The sequence below is a fragment of the Myripristis murdjan genome, chromosome 13 (genome assembly GCF_902150065.1).
Source record: "Myripristis murdjan chromosome 13, fMyrMur1.1, whole genome shotgun sequence".
Lineage (NCBI taxonomy): Eukaryota > Metazoa > Chordata > Actinopteri > Holocentriformes > Holocentridae > Myripristis > Myripristis murdjan.
The window spans coordinates 11,851,447-11,873,680 of record NC_043992.1 but is presented as its reverse complement, the minus strand read 5'-3'; the positions used below and the strand labels follow the sequence as shown (position 1 = coordinate 11,873,680).

Below are 22,234 nucleotides of genomic sequence, written 5' to 3'. Positions count from 1 at the left end.
CATTTTAATATCAATGTGACCAATTAATTTTGAGACATAATTGCTGTAAACAAATGAAACCGTCACTGAGGAGATTGGCAGCCTGTCGTTGGCTGCCCACTGCATTTTATCATGTGCGCTAAAAATTTGAATTTGGCAGGAATTCTTGCTGAATTGCTTTATGGTACAGGTGTTGGTGGCATGTTTTTTTTTTTTTTTTTTTTTGTCACAGCTGCAGCACCACACACTTGGAAGCACAGTCATGACTGTCCACAACACAATTTGGCAGCTCTACTTTTCAGACAAAACTGTCAGCACCTCTGGTTGTGCTTTGTTTTAACCTAACTATCAAATGGCAGGTGCCGACAGCGTGATGCTGCTCACAATCAAAGGTGCTGACAATGAAATGACAGGTGGTAAGTACAAACAACACCGAGCCGGCAAACTTTGGTGTGCCAGATTAACGAGGACATGCATGTGGTTTGTAGGGTGGGGACGGGGCAAAGGCTTGCATGTGCAGCAGTAAATTTTACCAGCAAGGGAGGGTGCAGTAAGAAAAGCAGCGGGAGCCGGGACGTCCCGGTAGAGCACGAACCACAAATTAAGGCTGATGTTGCGTTCACATGACGGGCCACAAAGCTACACAACGGCCAAGTGCCGAGGGCTACATCTTCACCGAGTTTCCCATCAAATGCATTTTGATGTAATTAACATAAGCATGGGGTTCTCATGCATGAATACACCAACCTGATACCAAGACAAAGCGTGTAACAGACCCACCGGTCCACCAGAGGAAACCGTGTCAGTGTCACATTTTGTCTTACCTAGGTGTTACCACTGCAAATTCAAGCAGTATCAGCTCAAGCTAATCGCTAGCTCGTTAGCTTATCATTAATGCGCACTTTAGCTAAACGTGAAATTGTTAGCTAAGTGAATGAGCTTGTTAGCTAGCGCTTGGTTAAGGTGAGGTTAAGGTTATGGTTAAGGTTAGGAAAGTTTAGTTAGCAACGTTAGCTTGCAAGTTGACATTACCAAAACATTAAAGACAAACTGCGGTTTTGCTCGGACTCGGCTTTGAACTAATCATTCAATGTGAACCAAACATTCACTTAATTAATCAATAAATCGTTAGCTAAGTGAATGTTACTTTCTTGGCTGATTAATTAACATCAGCCAAAAGAATTGGTTAAGGTGAGATTAAGGTTAAGGTTAAGGTTAAGGTTAGGAACGTTTATCAAGCAACATTAGCTAGTGAGCTAACAATAGAAGAACACATTAAAGACAAACTGCCCGGACTCAAACTCTGGTCTCTCACGGGAAAGTGTGTGTGTTTAACCCGACCACCACCCACCTACTTCCTTATGTGGACTTTCCTCTGGTGGACCAGCGGGTCTATTACACACTTTGCCTTGATACTGGGCTGAATATACAGCATAACTACTATAAACTAAAAAGTATTCCATCACCATAATAAAGTCATTCACATTAGTTTTCCTAAAAGCAGCAGCACTGTTGTGTTTAAATGAAACTGGGCCGAGTGTAACACTCCCTCCGCCAGAGGAAATAGTCCCTGAGGAAACATTTGCTTTACACAGCCTTTACACATCAGTACTGCGGTTTATGAATGATGACGACTTTGCTAGCCACAGAAGCAGAACATTATGAGGTGGCTGCTTCAACCAAAATTCAAATTTAAAAATCGAGGGATTTTCGTTATACGTTGTGAAATCTTTAGTACCCCCACATGATTTGCAAAATGGTTTGTTGTGAAGTAAAATGTGGGTCAGTTGTAGAAAATGGGCCAAACATTCAAAATCACTGGTGTGGTCCTTTAAGATGCTACTTCCTTATATTATGGAAAAGCATTAGATGGTGAATTAGAAAACCAACATTTGTTGCTCAGTTTAACCATTTTGATTAAAAAACACGGCTCATGAATTGCAAAAAAGTTACCCCCTGGACTCCAGTCATTTATCAGAATGAACTAAATGTCTATTATTTCCATTTATATTATCCATTTACCATCAGCATCAATTCAATAAATATTTAAAAAGGAAATAGTTGGCAGCTTCTAGCGGTCTGTCTACTGAAGTTTACAACGCGTGCCACTAATTTGAATTTGGCAGGAATTCTTGCTGAATTGCTTTATGGTTTAGGCGCTGGTGTCAAAACATCATGAGAGGTCATCAATCAACCAGTTAACAGGAAAAGAAAAGTCACTCATCAGTTCCTTTATATATATATATATAAAAAAAAAATACATTTTATGAGTTTTATTATATTTACAATGCAAGCTTTGTAAAAACAGACTGATTCAGACCATCCATAAAATCATTTTTACATCATCTAAAGTGAAACTATTCTATTTTACTGTGCACTGAGTTCCTGAGAAGGAGGTCATGGATGAGTTAACTCAGTCTATAAATTTTATCATTATTTACATCAAAGTGATTTTCATTTCCTTTCACTGTTTTTCTTTCTTTTTTAATGAATGTTGATGTTATTGTGCCATTCTCATTTCTGTTCCTGTTTCATTTGGTCTCACATCCTGTGTGTGTGTATATATATATATATATATATATATATATATATATATATATTTCCTTTGGTCTTTTTAAAAAGTGTTTTTTAAGTTTTGTCACTAGGTGCAAAACAAGCCTGCGTTGTATCAGCACACTGAAACTGGATGCATGAATGAGATTTGTGGTTAGGGGAGCTTGGCCATCCCTGGGGGTTTGGTGACAGGCTTCAGGCTGTTAAAAAGCCCGTCAGCCGACCTGCCTCTTTGATTTTTTTCAGTTGAACTATAAGATATCATTGTGCAGATAAGCAGTGACAACCAATTAATTTTGTTTTTCTGAGAGAGTATTCAGGAGTGCTGTGCAATATGCAATGGGAGAAATGTAAGTACACAGCATCACTGCAATCCTGTTTAAATTATCTACGCAGGCTGTACAATTTATTAGGAACACTTGCTTTTTCAAAGAAGAACCTGTCGTAGTATTATAATGCATAACTGTATTATTGATTTTTAATTGACTATAATTCAATTTCAGTGAAGGAGAAGACAGTGATAGAGTAGCAGACAAAGAGAAAGCTTAGGGCAACTGCATGTCAGCAAGATGTTCCTAATGCTTTGTACCGTCAGTGTACTTTACATCGATAATCACTGCTCACTGCTCATTAATGTCAGTTAAGCTAATGATTTTTTTTTTTTTTTTGCCATGACTTGTAACCGAATGGGAAATGTGCAAAACCGTGGCCATGAAAGAACAACTTAAAAACAAAAAACATGGAGGGCCCCTTTAATGGCATACTTTGTCCAACGCCTCTCTGTGATCCATAAAACCATTTGCCTGTGAGCCTCGTTTCTGTTCAACATGTATTCCAGTCATAATAACAGTGGTGCTGACAGACTCCCACGGTGTGCTGTGTCACTGGGCGTGCAGGCTGCTTGAAACATCTGGAATCACAGGCATCAAAAGGCGGCCTCTCGTTCAGCTTTACATGTGAGATCCATATCGCCCAGTCAACTAGAGACTGAGCTGATGCAACTTTTGTTTTACTCAGTCTGTTTGAGCCGGCGAGTGACATGACACGATTTGTGACATGTCGGACACCCAGTAGATCTCACAGTGAAAAGCTGATACAAACTGCATAGGTCAATGAGTACAAAGTGAGAGGAAAGTGGAAAAAAGTAGAAGTAAAAAAGAAATTCAAGAAGTCGTTATGGTCAGATCGATCAAGAGCAGGAAAGGCCACTTTGATTCAGCTGCAAATGAGGTGTGACTGTTGTGTATGGACCATTTAACTGATAATAATTTGGTTTTATTGCCACTGTAAAACTGTTAGACGTGCACTGTACAAAACTAAGGGTCAAATAAACTTGACAAAAAAGTTTAATAAGCACATAATTCATTAGTGAGTCAGGCCAGAGGTGAAAACTTTTTTTACAGTGTAAATTTAACTGAATTCAAGAAGCTGGGAGAACACAGGTTCATTATTTAACTGTTGCAAATGTTGCCTTTATATTCCCACTTTTGCATTAAGTTACATACTAATTTTTAATGATAATCACATCGTTAAAATAGACAGATGATGAGCAGCACTGTGTCTTTATACCTGAGAAGAGCAAATGTGCAAGAAGAAGAAGCTGTGACCACAAATGACAAAAGTAATAATATAACTGATTGATGTAATACTATAACTAACAAATAGAGGATGAGAGACACCTGCGCTGTGAGAACAGAGCGGCACAGTGTGAGCTGTCAAACTGTTGTGCCGAGCTCTTTTGGAAAGAGGAAGATGGCCTTTTGGAAGTTGGGCTGTGTATTGCAATGAGCTGTAATCTTGATATGCAAAATGGCACCGTGCTCTACCTCAGCGACATGCCACACAGCTGTGGAGCTTCCTCTTTTCCCCTTGTCCCCGTGTGTGTGTGTGTGAGAGAGAGAGAGATGGTGATGAAAGAGTATCTGCTGCTGTGTTATTTTATCTCTGTATGTACAGCTCATGTTCCCCAAAATTATCCCCAAATGTAATATCTAATATATCTAATATCCCCAAAATTTACATTTTCTGCTACAAAAGCATTAAAGCATGAGAGCGCAGACACGCAGAAACAGTGCACCTCCACACAAGCCAACATTTTTCTCTCTTTTTTTGTTTTGTTTTGGCATTTCTGCCTTATTCTGACAGTAGAGAGAGACGGGGAGGGCGGGGGGAGAGAGAGAGACAGGGGCCGACATGCAGTGAAGGGTCCAGGTAGGATCTGAAGGTTTGTGGCACGCACTCTACCAGGTGAGCTACAGGTGCGGCCCACCAAGCCAACCTTTTGTTTGATAGCAGCGTTCACACTTGGTTGGTTGTTTGCACAGCAGCTTATTATGACGTATAATTATGTTTTAAAGTCAAGCGACCTCTAGTGGTCGTGTGAGTCATGACACTGGTGTGGTGTAAAGGGAGTGACAAAGTCCATGTAAAGGCTAGTTTGATCACAAAACAGTCCATTGGTTCATATTAGAGCAGTGGTTGTCATTTTTTTTTCAGTAATGTGACCCTTTTGCAATATTTTTCCCCCTGACCAGTGCATGAAAAAACACTGATGTAAAAGTCGTCTCTGTTTTTGCTTCTTTTTCACTTCTTTCTCCTTGTTTTCGGCTGTATCACTGCTACGTTTCAACCACACAATCCATTTTCTTGATTTTTTTTTTTTTTTTGTCTTGGCTTTCTGGTCACGATGAACAAACATCACAGCAGTAGAAATGTGGTTTATCCAATTAACATTTACTTTTTTTGTTTTGTTTATTGAACTTATGATAGCTTAGGCTAAGAGATCAGCAAACTTTACTATCAAAACAGCCATTTGCTGCAAAACATATTTCATAACACAGCTTATAAAGTTTTACATATAGTTATACTATATATACAAAAACTATAGTTGCATTATTATAATTGCATGTATGAAATTATGGAATAACAATAGAGAAAACTGTTGACATTTTATTTCTATTTTTTTGTAACAAAAGAAAACACCAAACTCTTATGAAGAGGGGAAAAAAACACACTGGTGTGTGTCGGCCTGCTTTGAAATAAATTAAACACCGAACTATGCAGGCCTGTTTGAGTCCTCCCTGTATTTGTGGAAAATGAATAAATTAAAAAGTAGCATACTTTGAAATAAATAAAACATAGAGCTGCAAAGAGTCAACAAAAAATAGGCTAATTTGTATTTAATTGTATTTAATGATGCCACATATGAAACATAAAGGTAAATCAGCACTGTTGGCAGTGAAGGCAAATGAATCTGTCCACCCAGAATTAAACTCCAAGTCTTTTCTTTTTTCAGATTTAGCCGTGGTTATCTTAGTGGGGGCCAGGGCCCAGGGTCCGAAACAGATCAGCCCCCTGCAGGGAGAGGCGCTGGGCCGTAGCAGTAGCAGGATGTGACTCATATTTTTGTTGACGAAAGATTAAAACATCCTTTTTAAGTTTCAGTGTCACAGTATCATAACAAACTGCAACATAAGAAAACTGTCCACTGTGCAAAACAAAAATTAAACACAAAAAAAACCTGTTATTTACTTCCATGTTGTTTCTTGTCAAAGTTATATGGAGCCGCTGCAGCCACATTTGGCTCCAGAGCCGTGGGTTGGGGACCTCTGAACCGGGGTACACGTACCTCTTTGAGAACCGCAGTACCACAGTGGAACAAAGCAGCCGTGTGCTGGACTTGTTGCTGCAGAGCTCTGTGCAGGGTTTATCCGCCTCTGTAACCAGAATAACTCTGGTTGTACAAGCAGGTGAAGACACTCAAATATTAAAGTCACAATTCTTTCCTTTCAGATAAAAGTCCAAATGTGTGTCTTGGCAGCAAACAAATCTTGGTGAAATAAGAGATGAGCTCTGTGATGAGGAAAAGGAATTTTAGATGCATGACACCATGTTGCTTTATATCTGTTATCAAAAAAATCTCACTGAAGGCATTTAATTTCACTTTTGTTGATTTGCCAGTCTGCAGCTCTGTCCAAGGGATTTCCTCCACAGGATCAACAAACTCTGCAGGCTTGCACGTTTGTCTAAGCCTTGTAAAAAGCTGCAACATGGTTTTTAGTGAACACGTATTTGAGTGAGGGTTTATTCAGATAGTAGCTGAGCTCCTTTATGGGCTCCCTGGTCATTCGCCCTGCTGCTCTAAATCTCCTGCCGTGACTTCCACCACACCCGTGTTTGCAGCACACTCCAGACTGCTGGCCGTTTGCCCGGCTTCCTTGGAAGTGTGTTGTTGCTGTTGGCGGTATGACATCTCCCTCAGCACCGGGCCGCTCTGGTATCTCAAAAATGTCAAGCTGCTCATTAAAGCTTTGTGTGCTTCAGTCGCTTGCATTTTGCATTCGTTTGTGACCAATTTAAAGTGAATCAGAGTGTGTTAGCAGAGGTCACATGGCTGTTTACTGAGCAGAGTTGGCTGGCCTGGCGTCCTGCCAGGGCACAGGGAGAGTCAGAGGGAGAGTCAGAGCAAATGTGACTCCAGTGCATGTTGAGTGCAGCACGCTGGGCCAGTCTGTTGCCCTTCATGTTGCTCAAAACAGTGAAGAAGAATGAGCTGAATATGTGATGCAGCCTCAGACTGAGTCCTCAGTTCTTCTGCTCATCCAAAACAGCCCAGTTTAATTTTACCCTCCTAACAAAATTCACTTTACTTTATCTAATTTTTATTGCCTGTTAACAAACTGGGGCCAATTTTATGGTAATTTTCTAGTAATTGAAATGACTCGAAATGAACAACAACAACAACAACATGATAATAATAGCATTCATTTCTTTATTTTTTTTAAATATGTATTTCAACAGTTTTTATGCTTTACCAATTTTCTTTTTTTTCTAATTTTGTTTTTACTAGTTCTTCCTACCCTCCTTCCTTTCTTTCTTTCTTTTTTTGTTTTTGCTTCTTTTTTTTTGGGGTTGTTTTCTTGTAACTCTTTACGAATTTCCTGCTAATTTTCAGGTTATTTATTGGCAATTTGCTCATCAACATTTAAATTTGCTCAGGTTTCAATACAGATTGAAAACAGTAAAATGTAAATTTATAGATATAGTTTAAGAACGCAGCAGCTTAGTGACATGCTGCAACTATTTGGCCAGAAAAGCCTGTCTGCCTGTCTCTACCTGTCTGCCTGTAGGACTCAGGACTGTGGGCAGTAAATGACAGACAGGTCAGATCAGTCAAGCATCAGTCAGATTTCTATCAGCAGTTGCTGATAAAAATGTGGATCAGACAGTGACGGGACATCCTCAGCTCTGTCACTGCGGCCAGAGGAGTGACTGCTGAAAATATCCATAATCCCGTTATTTTGAATAATCCTCTGGTATAATTGTACCAGTTTGCAAGGTGAACAGAATGGGCAGATTACACTGGGAGGAGGGAGAATCCAGCCAGCCTGAGAACAGCATACTAATACAAATAATAATAATGAGTAAATTAATAAATAAAAATCACTGTTCTCAGGAGTGGAATTCCCTTTTTCACAGCAAAACAATTCCAAGGAAAACTGCCCATAATTTTGTGCTGATCGCAATCGCAAGGGGGATGGGCTCTTTTTCTCTGCTGCAGCCCCGCTTTGTGATCTCGACTGATAAGACAGATGGAAACAAATCTTGCCTTTTGCAGCTTTGAGTCGCAAATACTCTGCTTCCTGGTTGCGTAAATTCACTTACTGCCTGTGCCTCTGCCAGCAGGCATCACCTGCAGATGTGTATTGTGAAACTGTTTAACTTTTGAACCTCGGGTATTATATAATCTGGCCAATAACAGATTGACAGTGTATGCATGCGTATGTGTGTGTCAGGGTTAGGGTCATCTACCACCCACACACATACATCCACTCCCCTCACTGACTGAACTGTCAAAATGTCCATATGCTGTTCTCTGTTCTTGCACTGCTTTATGTGCACTGGATAGCACTTTATCTTATTTTGATATTTTTTCTCTCTTTTCCTTTTAAATACTGTTTTACTATCAGGGGTTGCTATCATAATTTCATTGTGCTGCTCTCTTGCACAGCAGTACGATGAAGTAAAGTTTCTTATCTTCATCTTATCTTGTCTTAGCAATGACTTTTTTGTTTCATCTCTATGATCCCGATACCATAAAACAGTACCATAAATGATTCCATACTAGACACAGCAAGACAAACTGTGTGGCTGCAGGGCTACGGGAGAAGATGCAATCACACTCAGTGACTTCGTAGCCTCCGGCCACACTGATTGATAACATTGTTCGCTGTTCCAAACGTGCCGTGGTTTTAAGTGCATTCAAAAGTGACAACTTTGATTTAATTTCATGCTCGTGCTTGCGGGAGGTCACAGGGTTGTAAACATTTGAGCATCCTGCTCATCAGTGGATAGATCAGTGGTTTTTCCAAGTCGGGTCCAGGGACCCCCTAAGGGTCCTTGAGGGCCTTCCGGTTGGTCCTCGGCTGTTAGAGAGTTAGAATGCAAATGTAGGGTTAGGAGGAGGGGTCATTTTAACACTTTCTTCTCTCTTGTTTCGGCTCGCCACAATTTGTCAGTGTTGAACTGTGGCATCTACACAACTTAATGCCTTGAGTCCTGAGTAAATTTACTTGACTGTATTCAAAAAATGGAAAGAAAGGGTGATGAGCAAATTAACAAAAAACAAACAAGAAAATTAGTAACCAAAAGAAAGACACAAAAACATTAAATTACTAACTAACCAAAATATCCCTATAGAGCAAAATCACTCCAAATGGGTGGCTGTGGCTTATAAAAAGTCAACTTTAGGGTCCAGGAAGTGAAAAAGTTTGGAAAAAGTTTGGAATAATGAAATGTGTAACAACGAAAGCTGAAAAATTCTGCTGTTTTGTAGGTGTGGATCAGTTCAGTCGTGTTGTGAGCAGAAGTGACTCGACTGACAGGATGATTTGCGTCCAAATGTAGGTTATAGCATATAATACAAGGAATTGTGCAAAAAGTCAAGAGCATGAATAGATTTCATTCCAGACACTTTATATTGCAACAGATTTGGAGTGCTGCCATGTGCAAATATGTACCTAACATCACAGATGCAGGACTAGAGCTTGTTTGTGATTTATTGTCAAGTGCTCGTTTATGACCTGAGTGTTGATAAATCCAATCCAGGTGAGTGGATGTTTTCATAGGTTTTGTGCTGTGATGACAGGTGTTTAGAAAGATAATATCCCACACAGGAATTCCACATCTGTTGTTACCTGGCAACACAGCACAAGGTTTTGGAGGAGCCCTTGTCCTAAAGCGGTCATTTACCGGCCTGCCTGCAGGTTTTCACTGACTGATTGACTGACTGATTGATAATACTTTATTGTCAGCCAGGGCAACATTTTTTTTGTGCATCAACAGCAGCCGCTTTTGTAACATAACACACATAACGAAAAAGAAATTAGGACAGGAAACAAAAAATTTATACATATACATAATACATATACATAACATTGCAGTCACTGGGGACAGTACTTGGTGCAGCCTAGGCCCTGTCTCCACCTGGGATTAAAATGTGTCTCCACCTGCCCACTTATGATCGGATCTCACTTTCCTGCTCTATATACAGATAAACACGCATCATTTAGATTTGCACGTTGTTGTTTTTTTTTAGTTGAGAGAGCGAGCGAACAAGAGAGATAGAGAGAGATAGATAGATAAATAGATAGAGAGAGAGAGAGAGAGAGAGAGAGAGAGAGAGTGAGAGAGATGTATTGTCATATGCAAACTAAAAGAGACGGAAGCTCTGTACAACGAAATACAATGAATTTTTAACAGGCACCAGGCATTTGACAATAGAAAACAACTTGCTCACTCCAGCCTCATGTGAATGTGCTGTAAATTATTTAAAACGTATTTCACATCTGTAAATCAAGACAGGCTGGACCTGCGAATATGCAGGTGGGTGGGGCCTCTCCCACTGTCATGGCTCTGATGTGTGTCAGAATGTCCAGCCCAACCCCACCGACACCGGCCAAACTGTCACTTTTCCAGTCGAGAAAATATCTTACCTGACTCTGAACTATCAGCTGACAGATCAAATGCAAACTAAGTGCAGGTCAGCTGTAAAACAGCTGGTTAATGAATAAAAAGTCCCCTTAATAATAAGACATGAGCTCCCCTAAAAACATAATGCAAGAAATGTTGGGGGGGAGGGTGTCTCTAAAATATGTTCTTCACAACATGCAGGGTTTTGTCTTACATATAAAATTGGAGTAATTACTGGAGTAATTAACTAATCATCGATTAGTTGCGATCAGGTCGAGCTGTAACAGATGTGAAATACGTCTTCAGTGATGGAGCATTAAAATGAGGCTTGAGTGAGCGAGGATGTCCCTTTTTGTTAAATACCTGCTGCCTGTTAAATGCTATTTTATTTTTATTTTTTGCATGGAAGGAGGATGAGCAAAGTGGGAATTTCATTTTACAGTCTCCCTCTCTCTCTCTTGCTCTCTGAAATGATACACATTTATTTGCATGTAGAGCGGGAAAGTGAGATCCAAACACAAGTAGGTGAGATGCATTTGGAGACGCATGTTAATCCCACGTGTGAACGGACGGACTGACAGCTGTCCACTTGTATTCGGATTTCTCAGGACGGATGTTACCACCAGGTGGAACACATTGTCTTAGTGAGCTGGAGAGGATTCAAATCAAAAATAGGCCGGAGGTGAGAGTATTTTGTCCAGCTGTAACCTGGACTGAAGCCTTCCCTGCTTCAACCTAACCAAGAAACATTTTGATATTTATACAGTAGTTGTCGTGGTTGCTGGAAAAATATTTAAGCTGCCATTGTGCATTTGTCTCCAGGGGAATGTTATCTTGTTATCTCTGAGCAACTGAACATTCACTCTTTTGACCTGGTTTACCTACACCCAGTCTGTATTTTCAGTCAGTTCAGAGAGACGCATGCCTTAAAAGACCAAAAACAAAAAAAAAATAAAGACCAAAAAGACTTTAGGGGCCCCTTCTGTCTTCGTGCGGCCAACCCTTGGCAGGCAGTAAGTGTTTACCTTATCTTACCCAGCAAAGGTGAGACCTGACCTTAGAAGATGAATATTAAGATAATGTCAAACGTTTCAAAGAGTAAAATTATTTAGATGTCATACTATAACACTTACAAATAGTTATGATATAAAACCTGAAAGAAGAAAATGTTGAAATCATCCCTCATTGTTTTCTTCGTACTAACAATTTAATTTGGTGATATGAAACTGATCATTTTGCTGAGGACCCCTTGGGAGTTCCTCAAGGACCCCAAATCCCAGGTGACAGATTAGTTTGCAGTCTGGTTCAGGTGAGCTTTGGGACTCTGGAGCCTTGGATCTGCAATATGGAGTTTGTGTTGTTGTCATGCTGCCACTGCTGCCTCCTCCTGTCATGTTCAGAAAGGCTCCATGTTGTTTTGTATTAAAAAAAAAAAAAAAAAAACACTCACCATCTCTGATTCAGTGGGGGAAAAACAGGGGCCATAATTTCACAAATTAACACCAGCAAAATGCTATCAAAAGTTCAGATTAAAAAGCTTACACTCATCATGCTGTATTATCCAAGTCCCCAGTATCCAGTCGTATGCTCACAACTTCCCAAACACACAGATTTTCATTCAAATATTGTTGTGAAAACACACTTCTGCAAATCCCGTCTCATGCACTGTCATGAAGTCTGCACACACGAACACACACACACACACACACACACTCTAAACTTATGGCTGCAGTTAAACTGTGTGTGTGATGCTGAGGGCAGCATGCACTGAGCACTTGAGCACACTTTTCATAAGAGTCTTTATGATAATATGATGATAATGTGATAATATACTACTACTACTGATAATATACTCCTTTAAGATACTTAGTATATGACATTGAGTACTTTTGCTCACTGATCTAAGATACTACTACTACAACTACTACCACCACTACTTCTATTACTCCTCCTCCTACTACTATTATTTACTACTACTACTACTATTTCTATTACTACGACTTACTACTACTATTAGCACTACTACTATTATTACTACAACTACTATGACTACTATGACTACTATGACTACTACTATCAGCACTACTACTACTACAACCACTACAACTACTACTGCTATTACTGCTACTGCTACTTCTACTGCTACCACTACTGTCACTTCTACTGCTACTATTACTGTTATTAAAATACTACTACTGATGTAATTCTACTTATGATGCAAGAAAATCAAAATGACAAAATGATATAAGGGCCCCTTCTGATGATATAAGATTGTATGATGAATGCATTCAGTTTGCAGTTTATGCCACAGTGACTTTGATCAACTAGTGGGTAAAAACACCTTCACAATTCAGAAGGTGCTCAGGTGAGTTCAGGTGCAGCCTCGCGTCGTGTCTGTCATATTTACGTCCGACCACACGCACCTCAGCAAGGCTGCAGAATCTGTGCTCGTCTGTATCCATAAACTCTTTGCATTAATCACATCCTTGACAGGGACTGTCAGAACATAGCTGAGGGGAAACGCAGTCACATGTTTCTTCACGTGTTGCTGTTTCTGTCTGCCCCTCTAGCACCACCACCAGTGCTGGGCAGGTCCAGGCCATACCAGGGTGTTCGAGTGAGAGACCCAGTCAAAGAGCTGCTGAGGAGGAAGAGAGGCCTGGAGTCACACAGCACCAAATCAGCGCCTCCTGCTGTGGTGAGGGGAACACTGCACCAAAACACAATAATTACCTGACCTTAACTGAAAGGCTTTACAATGCCAGCAAAAGTCCTCCTAATAAATCTGAGTTCACTTAGAGGCTGAAATACTCCCTTAAATATATTTTTCTATATTTTCTGAAGTAGCATTTGTAATGTGGTGCTTCTTCTCCTAATGGTCTTGAATCCATGTTTCTATTTGCAGCAGTTTATGCATCACAGGACGATAGAAACATTAAAGTTAGGCCTGTATGCCTCCCAGAGTGTCGTGTCACTTTTTAGCTCCAGATCTAAACCCGCCTTCATCATCACATGTTTACTCATTAAACAACAAAGCAACAGTAGCTCACACTAGTCTATTGATTTTATGGACTAATCAAACATTTTCCACTTATGCTTTATGGGATTTTGAGTCTCTGCACTGTAATGTAGGAGCACTACCGCTCCACCCAGCTCAAATAATAGTGTAAGGTGCTGGAAGATGAGAAAATTGAAGTAGAAATAAGGATAACTGCATATTTTGTCAGTGTAAAATTTCACTTCACTTTACTTTTGAGTCTCTGCACTGTGAAACTGCACTATTTTCAGGAGGCTGGAATAAACAGAGGACAAAGGGAGGGCTTTTAACTTGTTTCAAGCATCTCTCTAAAAAAAATATTCTTTATCAGGGCAATGATGGAGATGGCTAAATTTTAATCATTTCTTTTGGATGGATCTCATGTCTGCCATTTAAAGTTTTGAGCGCCATGTTGCCTGCCTTCTCTGATTTCCAGTCTTCTTTTCCCCCCGAAGCTATCTGATGATTTGCCACGGTTAGTCTCCAAAGTGACACTCTCACTCACCACATTCATGACTAATTACTGCAGCTCAATGATCACACGAGGGAGCCACTGCAGAGATCAAAAATAGTACATATTGACTGAATCCTAACACAAATCCTGGCGACTACACATGACAGGATATATCACAAAAATGTGTGTGTGGCAGTGTGTGGTTTTGTATGCTTGTGCGGGGATGCTCTGTTGAAATGGAATGAGGAATTAGGCAAAGGGCACAGGAATCTGGCAAGCAGGAAAACAGCATGACACGACAGAGCAAGATTTTTGCCAACTGGAAATCAACAAATTGAGGATTGCATTCGATGTGCCTCCTCGAGCTGAGCGAATCGGCCCCCGTTGAGCTGATAATGTTAGCAGACAAGACCAGGGGCCTCTCCCAGAGCAAAGGGGGATTTTGTCCTTATATAATCCAGGTGTTTTTCCATGACAGTTACAGCCATTCCCTGTCATGGCTCCAGGGCTGGGCACAGGGCCCTTATGCAAAGCAACTTGCAGCCTTGCCAAAGAGCCCTCCCACTTGCAACACACTTTGCACTGCGCACATACGCACACACACATAGATACACACTGAACCCTCCAACACTCCCTCTGATAAGAGAGGGGGAAAAAAGAGCACAAAGTATCGCTTGAAATAATGTAGGCGTAGCTTGCCATCCAACAGGATGCAAAATGTAATTGATAATACTCATTTTTCCCTGTGAAAGCATTTCTGTGCACATGGAAATAGCTGTTGGAGCTCATGTATCAGAGACGAATACCTTTACACGTTTCCTGGTGCAGCGTCAATCAACTAAGACATCAGCTCGCTGCACTTACGGGCAGAATTCATGAAAGAACAAGCACTGAATGTACAAAATATAAAGGAGGTCTTCCTGTTGTTGAGCTGCAGCCCCTTTAACACAATCCATATCTCTAACTCGCGTGTTTCTCCTTCTCTACACCTCTTCCTTTGTGGTTAAGTTAACAATGGAAGTCAGTAAGAGACAGACTTTTATCTGGATTCCCCTCGTCTGTGTGTTTCATGAAAATATCCCTCATGGTTTGTACATGTGGTGGACACAATCCTTTTGAATCAGTGACAGTGTGAGGCACCAGTTGTCTCACCCATCGTGCTTCTGCCCTGCATTACATGGCCAAATCATACCAAACCACTCATTTTTAGTGTTTCTCAATCAAGATCAAGAGAAAATTGTACCCATTAGTGTACTGTTGGCCCTATAATACCGTCTCCAGTCTCTGCATGCCTGTCACCGGTGCGGTACGGTTCACATTTGACAGTCTGTAGCCAGAAGACAGATCTCCATGATAACACTTAGGCACTGGTGCTAGAAATTGCTACCCAAGGGGAGGGATTGCTACTTAAGTGGACGACTCCAAAATGTACTTAAGTAAAAGTAAAGAGCAGCTCATTCCTTAGACTAAAAGATACTGAGTCACTTTCCAGAAACAATAACTGTAGATGCTAGATGGGATCCTTTCCATGACATGCTAAAAGGATGAGAGTACATAGTTCAAACTAGATTCTCTTAACTGGAAATTTGAGAGAAAAAAACAAAACAAAACAAAGTAAACCCAGGATACTCTTCACATAGCTGCTGTTCACTGTGAAAAAAAATGTTAGTGATAGGCATGCTTGTTTACAGGGAACTGACCATATCTACTCTCTGTAGTGGATGTCATTTAAAAATGTAGCTAAGGACAACATTTGACCTGAAATGTAGATATGTAAACACAAAGTGCACCAAAAGCTAATCAAATACAGTAACATAAGTAAATACAATGAGCTGCTTGTATCTGTGTTTCTATCTTCTATCTAGTGTTTGAGGAGCACCATACACTGGGTATACAAAATATTGTAGGGGCACTTAGTATTTTCATCCCGTGACCCATATATATATAAATATATTATATTTTATAAGCTGGTATGGAAAATGCATGGATGGATAGTCTTTCCATGAAGGAAACTGATAGGGTGAATCCAGGTAAATGCCACTATCGCTGATTTAATCTCCTCTTGTCACAAAGAAAGCTATGTACAGAGGGATTAAAGAGGGATTATTGAGCTTTGGGGCAAACGAGTTGTGGATTGTGTTGAAGGAGCTGCAGCTCAATATGAGGACGACCTCCTGAGTGTTTTGTACAAGCGCAAATTAACATTAGAATTAACATTACAGATTAACATTACAATTAATCTGCTGTTTATTTGACTTTGGATTGCAGCATGAATAATATAACCTGGTAGTATATGAGTTTGTTATATGATCAGGCAGTGAATGATGTACATAGAATGAATTTAGTGTCAGTCATATATGCAAGAAATATTACTTGCTTAATTAAATCTATAATCAGTAATAACAATTTTTAACATATATTCTATTTTCAAGGTGCTGCACATCAGTCATATTAATTATGTAATGAGTCAAACTGGATCATATTCATATCAGATGCACTGAGTCACTGATATTACATTTTTAATAAATGGCCAAAATGGGCCTGATATATCAGTCTAACCCTGATCTGTTCCTCTGCTTCCACTTTAGTATTTGTAAGCTTTACTTTTAGACACATTAGCAGTCAGTGGGCGGTCATTTCCAGTAAAACACACCTGGTTTCGGATATGCCTCCCATGGCTGATACCAGCTTTATTAGTGTTATTAAAAGAGGACCACCCCGAAACCTGCAAGCCAAAAAGTAGCTCATCATATTATTATCAAAGAACATTTTGATCATCATCAGGGGATTACTTCAGAAAGTTTGCACAACTGCAAAGATTTCTGTTGGAGATTAACTCCACAAGTGGTTTGACGGCGAGTGACTCTCCCTTTTCCTCGAGTGATGTCCCTCTCACTCTCAGTGCTCATGTCAAACTGAAGAAACACAGAGCTGCTGCTGGAGGAAAAACGTCTCAGTGCTTGGCTGGATTGTCAAAGCTGTGACACTAAGCAGCTCCTCGGCTGCACTGCAATCTCCTCAGACATCTGACAGCACATTCCCTGCTGCCTCTCAAGATGCCCTGCTCGACCACTCGAGGCAGCAGGACTCAGCGTCTCACAGCCGTCTGAAGCCTGATGCTGGCTGTCAGTGCAAACACTGCTGCCTCTTCTGTCATTCCCTCTGATTTCTCAACACATCGCTACTTACACAGATGTCTTTCAAGAGAAGCCACACACACACACACACACACTCACACACACAGTTTTGCACAATGGACTCAGAGAGAGCAGGAATGGGACAGGAGGGGACGACTGAGCAGAACCGCTCAATTGTCTCATTTGTGGATGATGTGAAGACACATGCTGTCACACTCGATCACAGTTACAGGGGAATTTGAGCAAAATGTTCAGCTTTCTTAAACATCAGCAGTAAATATCATTTTTCAAAACATTTTGTCTTGTGTCACCCTTTTGCATCAGCATTCAACAATCACACAGGGACACATCCACGTCAGAAGAGGCAGAGGTATCAGTTACAGCCTCAATAGCCTGAAGTGAACAAGCAGGCAGGTTTATGAAAACTGGTTAAACCAAAAAAAAAGCCATTTATAACACTTAAGCAACTCCTGGAATGCACTGTGCATCAGTCTGTGATGCTCAGTGCATTCCAGCAGTGTAAGGATATGCAAAGGAGGATTTTTCCTTCAACCACAACCTGGGATCTCTAAAGGCTATTCTTTTTTTTTTTTTTTCCTAATTTTTTCAATAACATATTTTATTAGTAGAAATAAACAGCATGGCATACAGGATTTTCAGGTCCAGAATATCCATTTGTCATATATAACAAATCACCTAATGGATATTTTGACAGAAAATGACAGGAGATATTTGCATTTGTTTTACATGTGGCGACCATATCCTCATGTTTTATGAGCACCTCCTGGCAGACTGCACCCTCGCTCGCCGTCTGAGCAGCTGAGCAGCTTTGTGTAAGAGAAGCATGTAAATTGGGATTCAGGGAATGCAGTTCCTTATGAAGCTGCAGCATGGAAGTTTTGCCATTGTCGCTACAAATGATACGCGATTGCAAATTCCCATGGCCAGATCATAGGACCATGAGGCCCTGGGGCACAAACCTCATGAGGGCCCCCATCCACCATGCTCATGATGGAAATGTACACAAATGGAACTGAACAGGCTTCAGTAGAATCAGAAATACCTTTGATTGTTGGTAATTATTTGGTATTTACTTTTATTTATCCCATTAAGTGTCTAGCTGTACATTATATAGAAACAGCACACCTCAATATGTCCCACATGCTGATAGAATGGCCCAAATTTTAAAGAGATTAAAGAGACAAAAAAAAAATAAAAAATAAAACATGTCTGGGGCTCTGATAACATCACAAAGAAGATTTGTCCAGGCCTGTGTTCTGTTTAAGTCAACACAGCACGTAAGATTCACACATAACCACAAATTAACACGTGCCCAGTCAGTAATCCTGCCCCGCAAGAACACCCTAAATAACCAAGTTACACATAATGTCCCAAATAATGACAAGCTCTCTCCTTCTGGGAGAGAATGGCACGCTTTGACTCATATTTCCCATGCTGAGACTGGATTTTGAAACTGCTGTGAGCCTGGATAAATAGCGATATTTTTATGACTCACGATAGCATTTTATGCTTTTAAACGTTTCATATCTCCAAATCTGCAGCTTTAGTCAACAAATGACTCACACTCCTGAAAGTTTATTCTATACCTGTCAAACAATTCAAGACCATACATGTACACTGAGTACACTCCGGTTTTAATTATGATCTGTAAGACTCACCTGCTGCACACACCTGGCTTGATCTGTATAACTGTAAATACTGTATATTTATATATCAACATGGTAGTGTGGTCTTTTTCTATTATTCCAACATATGATTGTTGTTCTACTGAAATTTATTGTGATTCTCGGCTCACTTTCTTTCATCATGTCTTCTCCTCCAGGATGTGGTCCCACACAACAATCAATCAAGCAGTCAGTCACCTTTTGCACAAGGTACAGTTTTCAGAGCTCTCTGAAACATTTACCAAATTGTAACTAAAATGTGCGCCCCTGCTCGACAATCTCAAAATCCTTTTCTAAATACAGGTAACTTTGGGTTTGAGGCGACCAGCGGCTCTTCAGGTGTCCCGTTGGCCACAGTCAGTGATGGAGGGCTGCAGTGCGCAGGATGGAAAGCCCCGCCCACTGCCACCACAGCCAGCTTCCAGCCTGCCGTCCCGCCCTGGTCCTCGTCCGACTACAACCAGCCGGACCCCTCAGCCCAGACCCTGGCCTACCCAGCCACCCCCGCCCTCACAGCGGATGTCTATATGCAGACTCTGTGCCCCAGCTACACCATGCTGACCTACACACACACACCCCTGCTCACTAACATTGGGGTGAGTGACAGTTTAACAGTGTTAATGCACATTCACTCATCTTATCAGCCTAAATCACAACAGGTAGGAGCGACCCATCCCCTCAAACTAAGAAGCTGTAGAGTCACCCTTTTTGGTTCAAATTAAATTGAAGATTACTCTGTCCACAGGAAGTGATAAATTAAAACTTAAAGGTGCATTCTGCAAAAATTGTAGAACTTGACTGAACTGAGCAGTGGTGGAAAGAATACAACAAATTGTTACTCCAGTAGAAGTACTGTTACTTTGCTGATATTTTACTCAAGTAGAAATAGATGTACTGCTGCAAAAACCTACTGAAGTAAAAGTAAAAAGTAGCTTATTTAAAATGTACTCGGAGTAGGAGTTATTTTTCCATACAGTTGTAAAAGGATGAGAGAACATGCTTAAAACTACGTTCTTTTAAAAGGGCATTACACAAAATTGTCATTGATTGAAGTGAGGTCCCTGTGGACAAATGTGAGATAAGCACATAATATGACGGCTGAGTCTATATGGTTCTCATTGTCAGGCCAGCTCACTGATAATATTTCCTTATTTCCAAACTCATTCTGCGCTTTTGCCAGTTGAGTCTAAATGGTCCTCGCTTCCATCGACCATGTGCAGTTTTTCATCGAGCATCTTTTATTGGAACTTTGGAAACAACAAACTGCAGAAACGACAAAGTAGAAGCAGATACCTCCTCTCATCTTTGCTGACTGAGCTTTTATTGTGAAAGTTTCCACAATCTGCCGCTGATCATGTGTTCTCTGTAATGGATGTGATTTCAAATGTAGTGAAGCACAGTACACAAACAGAAATGGACTTAAGTGAAAGTAAAATTACTGACTTTAAAAAATACTCAAGCACACAAAAAGCTATTAAATTACACAAGAGTAAACGTTATTAGTTACTTCCACCTCTGGAAGTGAAAACTCAGCTGAAAACAGGACTATGCACTCAACTGCTTGTTGAATCTACACAGCTCTCATTCTTGGGCAATGACAAGGACCATTTAGACTCAACTGACAAAAAAATTAAAAGGAATAAGCACAAAATTTGATGATTGAGTCTGCATGGTTCACACCCGTCAGTCCACATGGTATTCACCTCAGTGTTTCATAGCGCACATCTCACAATGTCTCGTAAACAGCTGTGAGTGGCTCTCCATTCAGAGAAAACTAAACTCACACAAACAAAAAAGAAATCAGAGAACTAACCTCAAAGTTTACCACTGACCCGAGCCAGGGGTCTGAAAGCATCATTTTACTTTTCAAATAAAATCTGTAGAACCAGAAAGCTTTGAATGGCTGTAATCAACTTGTCATCCATGTTGCACTCGCCAGGTAGACCTTTTGTTCATGAAATGAAATGACATCAATAGGAAAACAGCTAAGCATGGAAGTCTGTTGATGGACAATGACTGTGAAAAGTTCAGCTGTAAACAACTTCTCTCGAGCTTGTTAACGCTCCACACATCAGAGTTTCCGTGCTTGCTCTGCTCTACAGCAAATCAATGCACCTCCAGTGACTTGTTGATTGTGGTTGCTCACAGTGTGAATGCAGGGTCAACCTAAACAAAACCTAAACAAAAGTAGACAGACACTGCAGACTCATAAGCAAACTTCACATCTTGTCTGTTCTCATTCATTAAAATCAATGTTTTGATCACATTTGCTCTTGCAGACCATACCTGTGGCTTCATCACCGGCCTCCCTCCCCCAGATGGACCTCCAGGACTCTGGCCTGACCTACCTGCCCTGGGCCCAGCCCCTCACCACCATATCCACCATGCCCACCTCAGGGGTTCAGTTTAGCCCCGGCTCTGCCCCTCTGCCTGGGTCTCCTCTGGTCCATATGCCCTTGTCCATGTCTTTAACCACCATGATCCCTCAGCTGGAGGCCCAGGGTCTGGAGCCTCAGCCCCAGATCCTGGAACTGCCACAGCCTGCGGACCACCAGCTGAACCCTGAACCACGAGCCCAGACCCTGGATGAGGATCAAGAAGTGGAGCCAGAACCACCAAACCCATTGGAGAAGCTTCTGGAAGATCCAAAGGAAGAGCACGAAGAGGAAGGCAAAGACACATACAGCAGCTCACTTTTCATACCCACTGTCTGAGGATGTGAAATCCCCAGGATGTATACTCAGGGATCAAGTTTTTTTTTTTGATATGCATAAGGGGATATAAAAGGGGTGGCTGGCTGGGGAGGTGGATGGGGGCTTATTCATATTTTTTTCTGAAACTATATTTGATTTTTCTGTTGGTGTTTTCTTTGCCTGATGATGGTCGCCAACTGTAGGTCACAGTTGACATGCAAACTTCTGAATACATTCCATGTTTTCGATTATTTGTTTTGTATTACATGTAGCGAAAGTTGTTTTTGGCCCATATGGACTGACACCTCAAACATTTCCGTTGAAGAGCGCAAGCAAACACTGTTGTCCTAAAAAACATGAATTATGGCAGAGGCAGTACCGGTTTTCTGAGTGAGGGCTCAACATCAAGTGCTGTGTGTCAAGACATGTCCTGCTGGTCTTTGATGTTAGTTTTGAAAGAGTAATCCTAGACTCACACAGGCAGAGTGGACACTGAGCAAGGAAATGCAAGAACCTAAGTGGCTGGGGACACAATTTTACCTGTTCATACCATCCAAGACTTTGCACAGGAATGTCTTGAGACTTGTTGGGAACAACGGGAGGTTTCTGAGCTCAGAGAAACCGCACTGCACTGTACATGGAAAAGCCCTGATACTTGAAATATCCATAAGAAAAACCAAAGGACAGGTTCTCTCTGGAACTGGCACTTGTAAAAGTTAAACCTT

General features: G+C 40.9%; 1 protein-coding gene across 1 annotated transcript; it reads left to right on the top strand.

Annotated features, from left to right (window-relative positions):
• Positions 1 to 2,800: 2,800 nt before the first annotated feature.
• Positions 2,801 to 22,102, top strand: pou2af1 (POU class 2 homeobox associating factor 1). The gene is made up of 5 exons (XM_030067563.1): positions 2,801 to 2,882; positions 13,074 to 13,201; positions 18,975 to 19,026; positions 19,120 to 19,412; positions 21,096 to 22,102. Exons 1-5 carry the CDS (start codon positions 2,867 to 2,869, stop codon positions 21,528 to 21,530), a joined length of 924 nt encoding a protein of 307 aa, XP_029923423.1. The 5' UTR covers positions 2,801 to 2,866; the 3' UTR covers positions 21,531 to 22,102.
• The last annotated feature ends 132 nt before the right edge of the window (positions 22,103 to 22,234 follow it).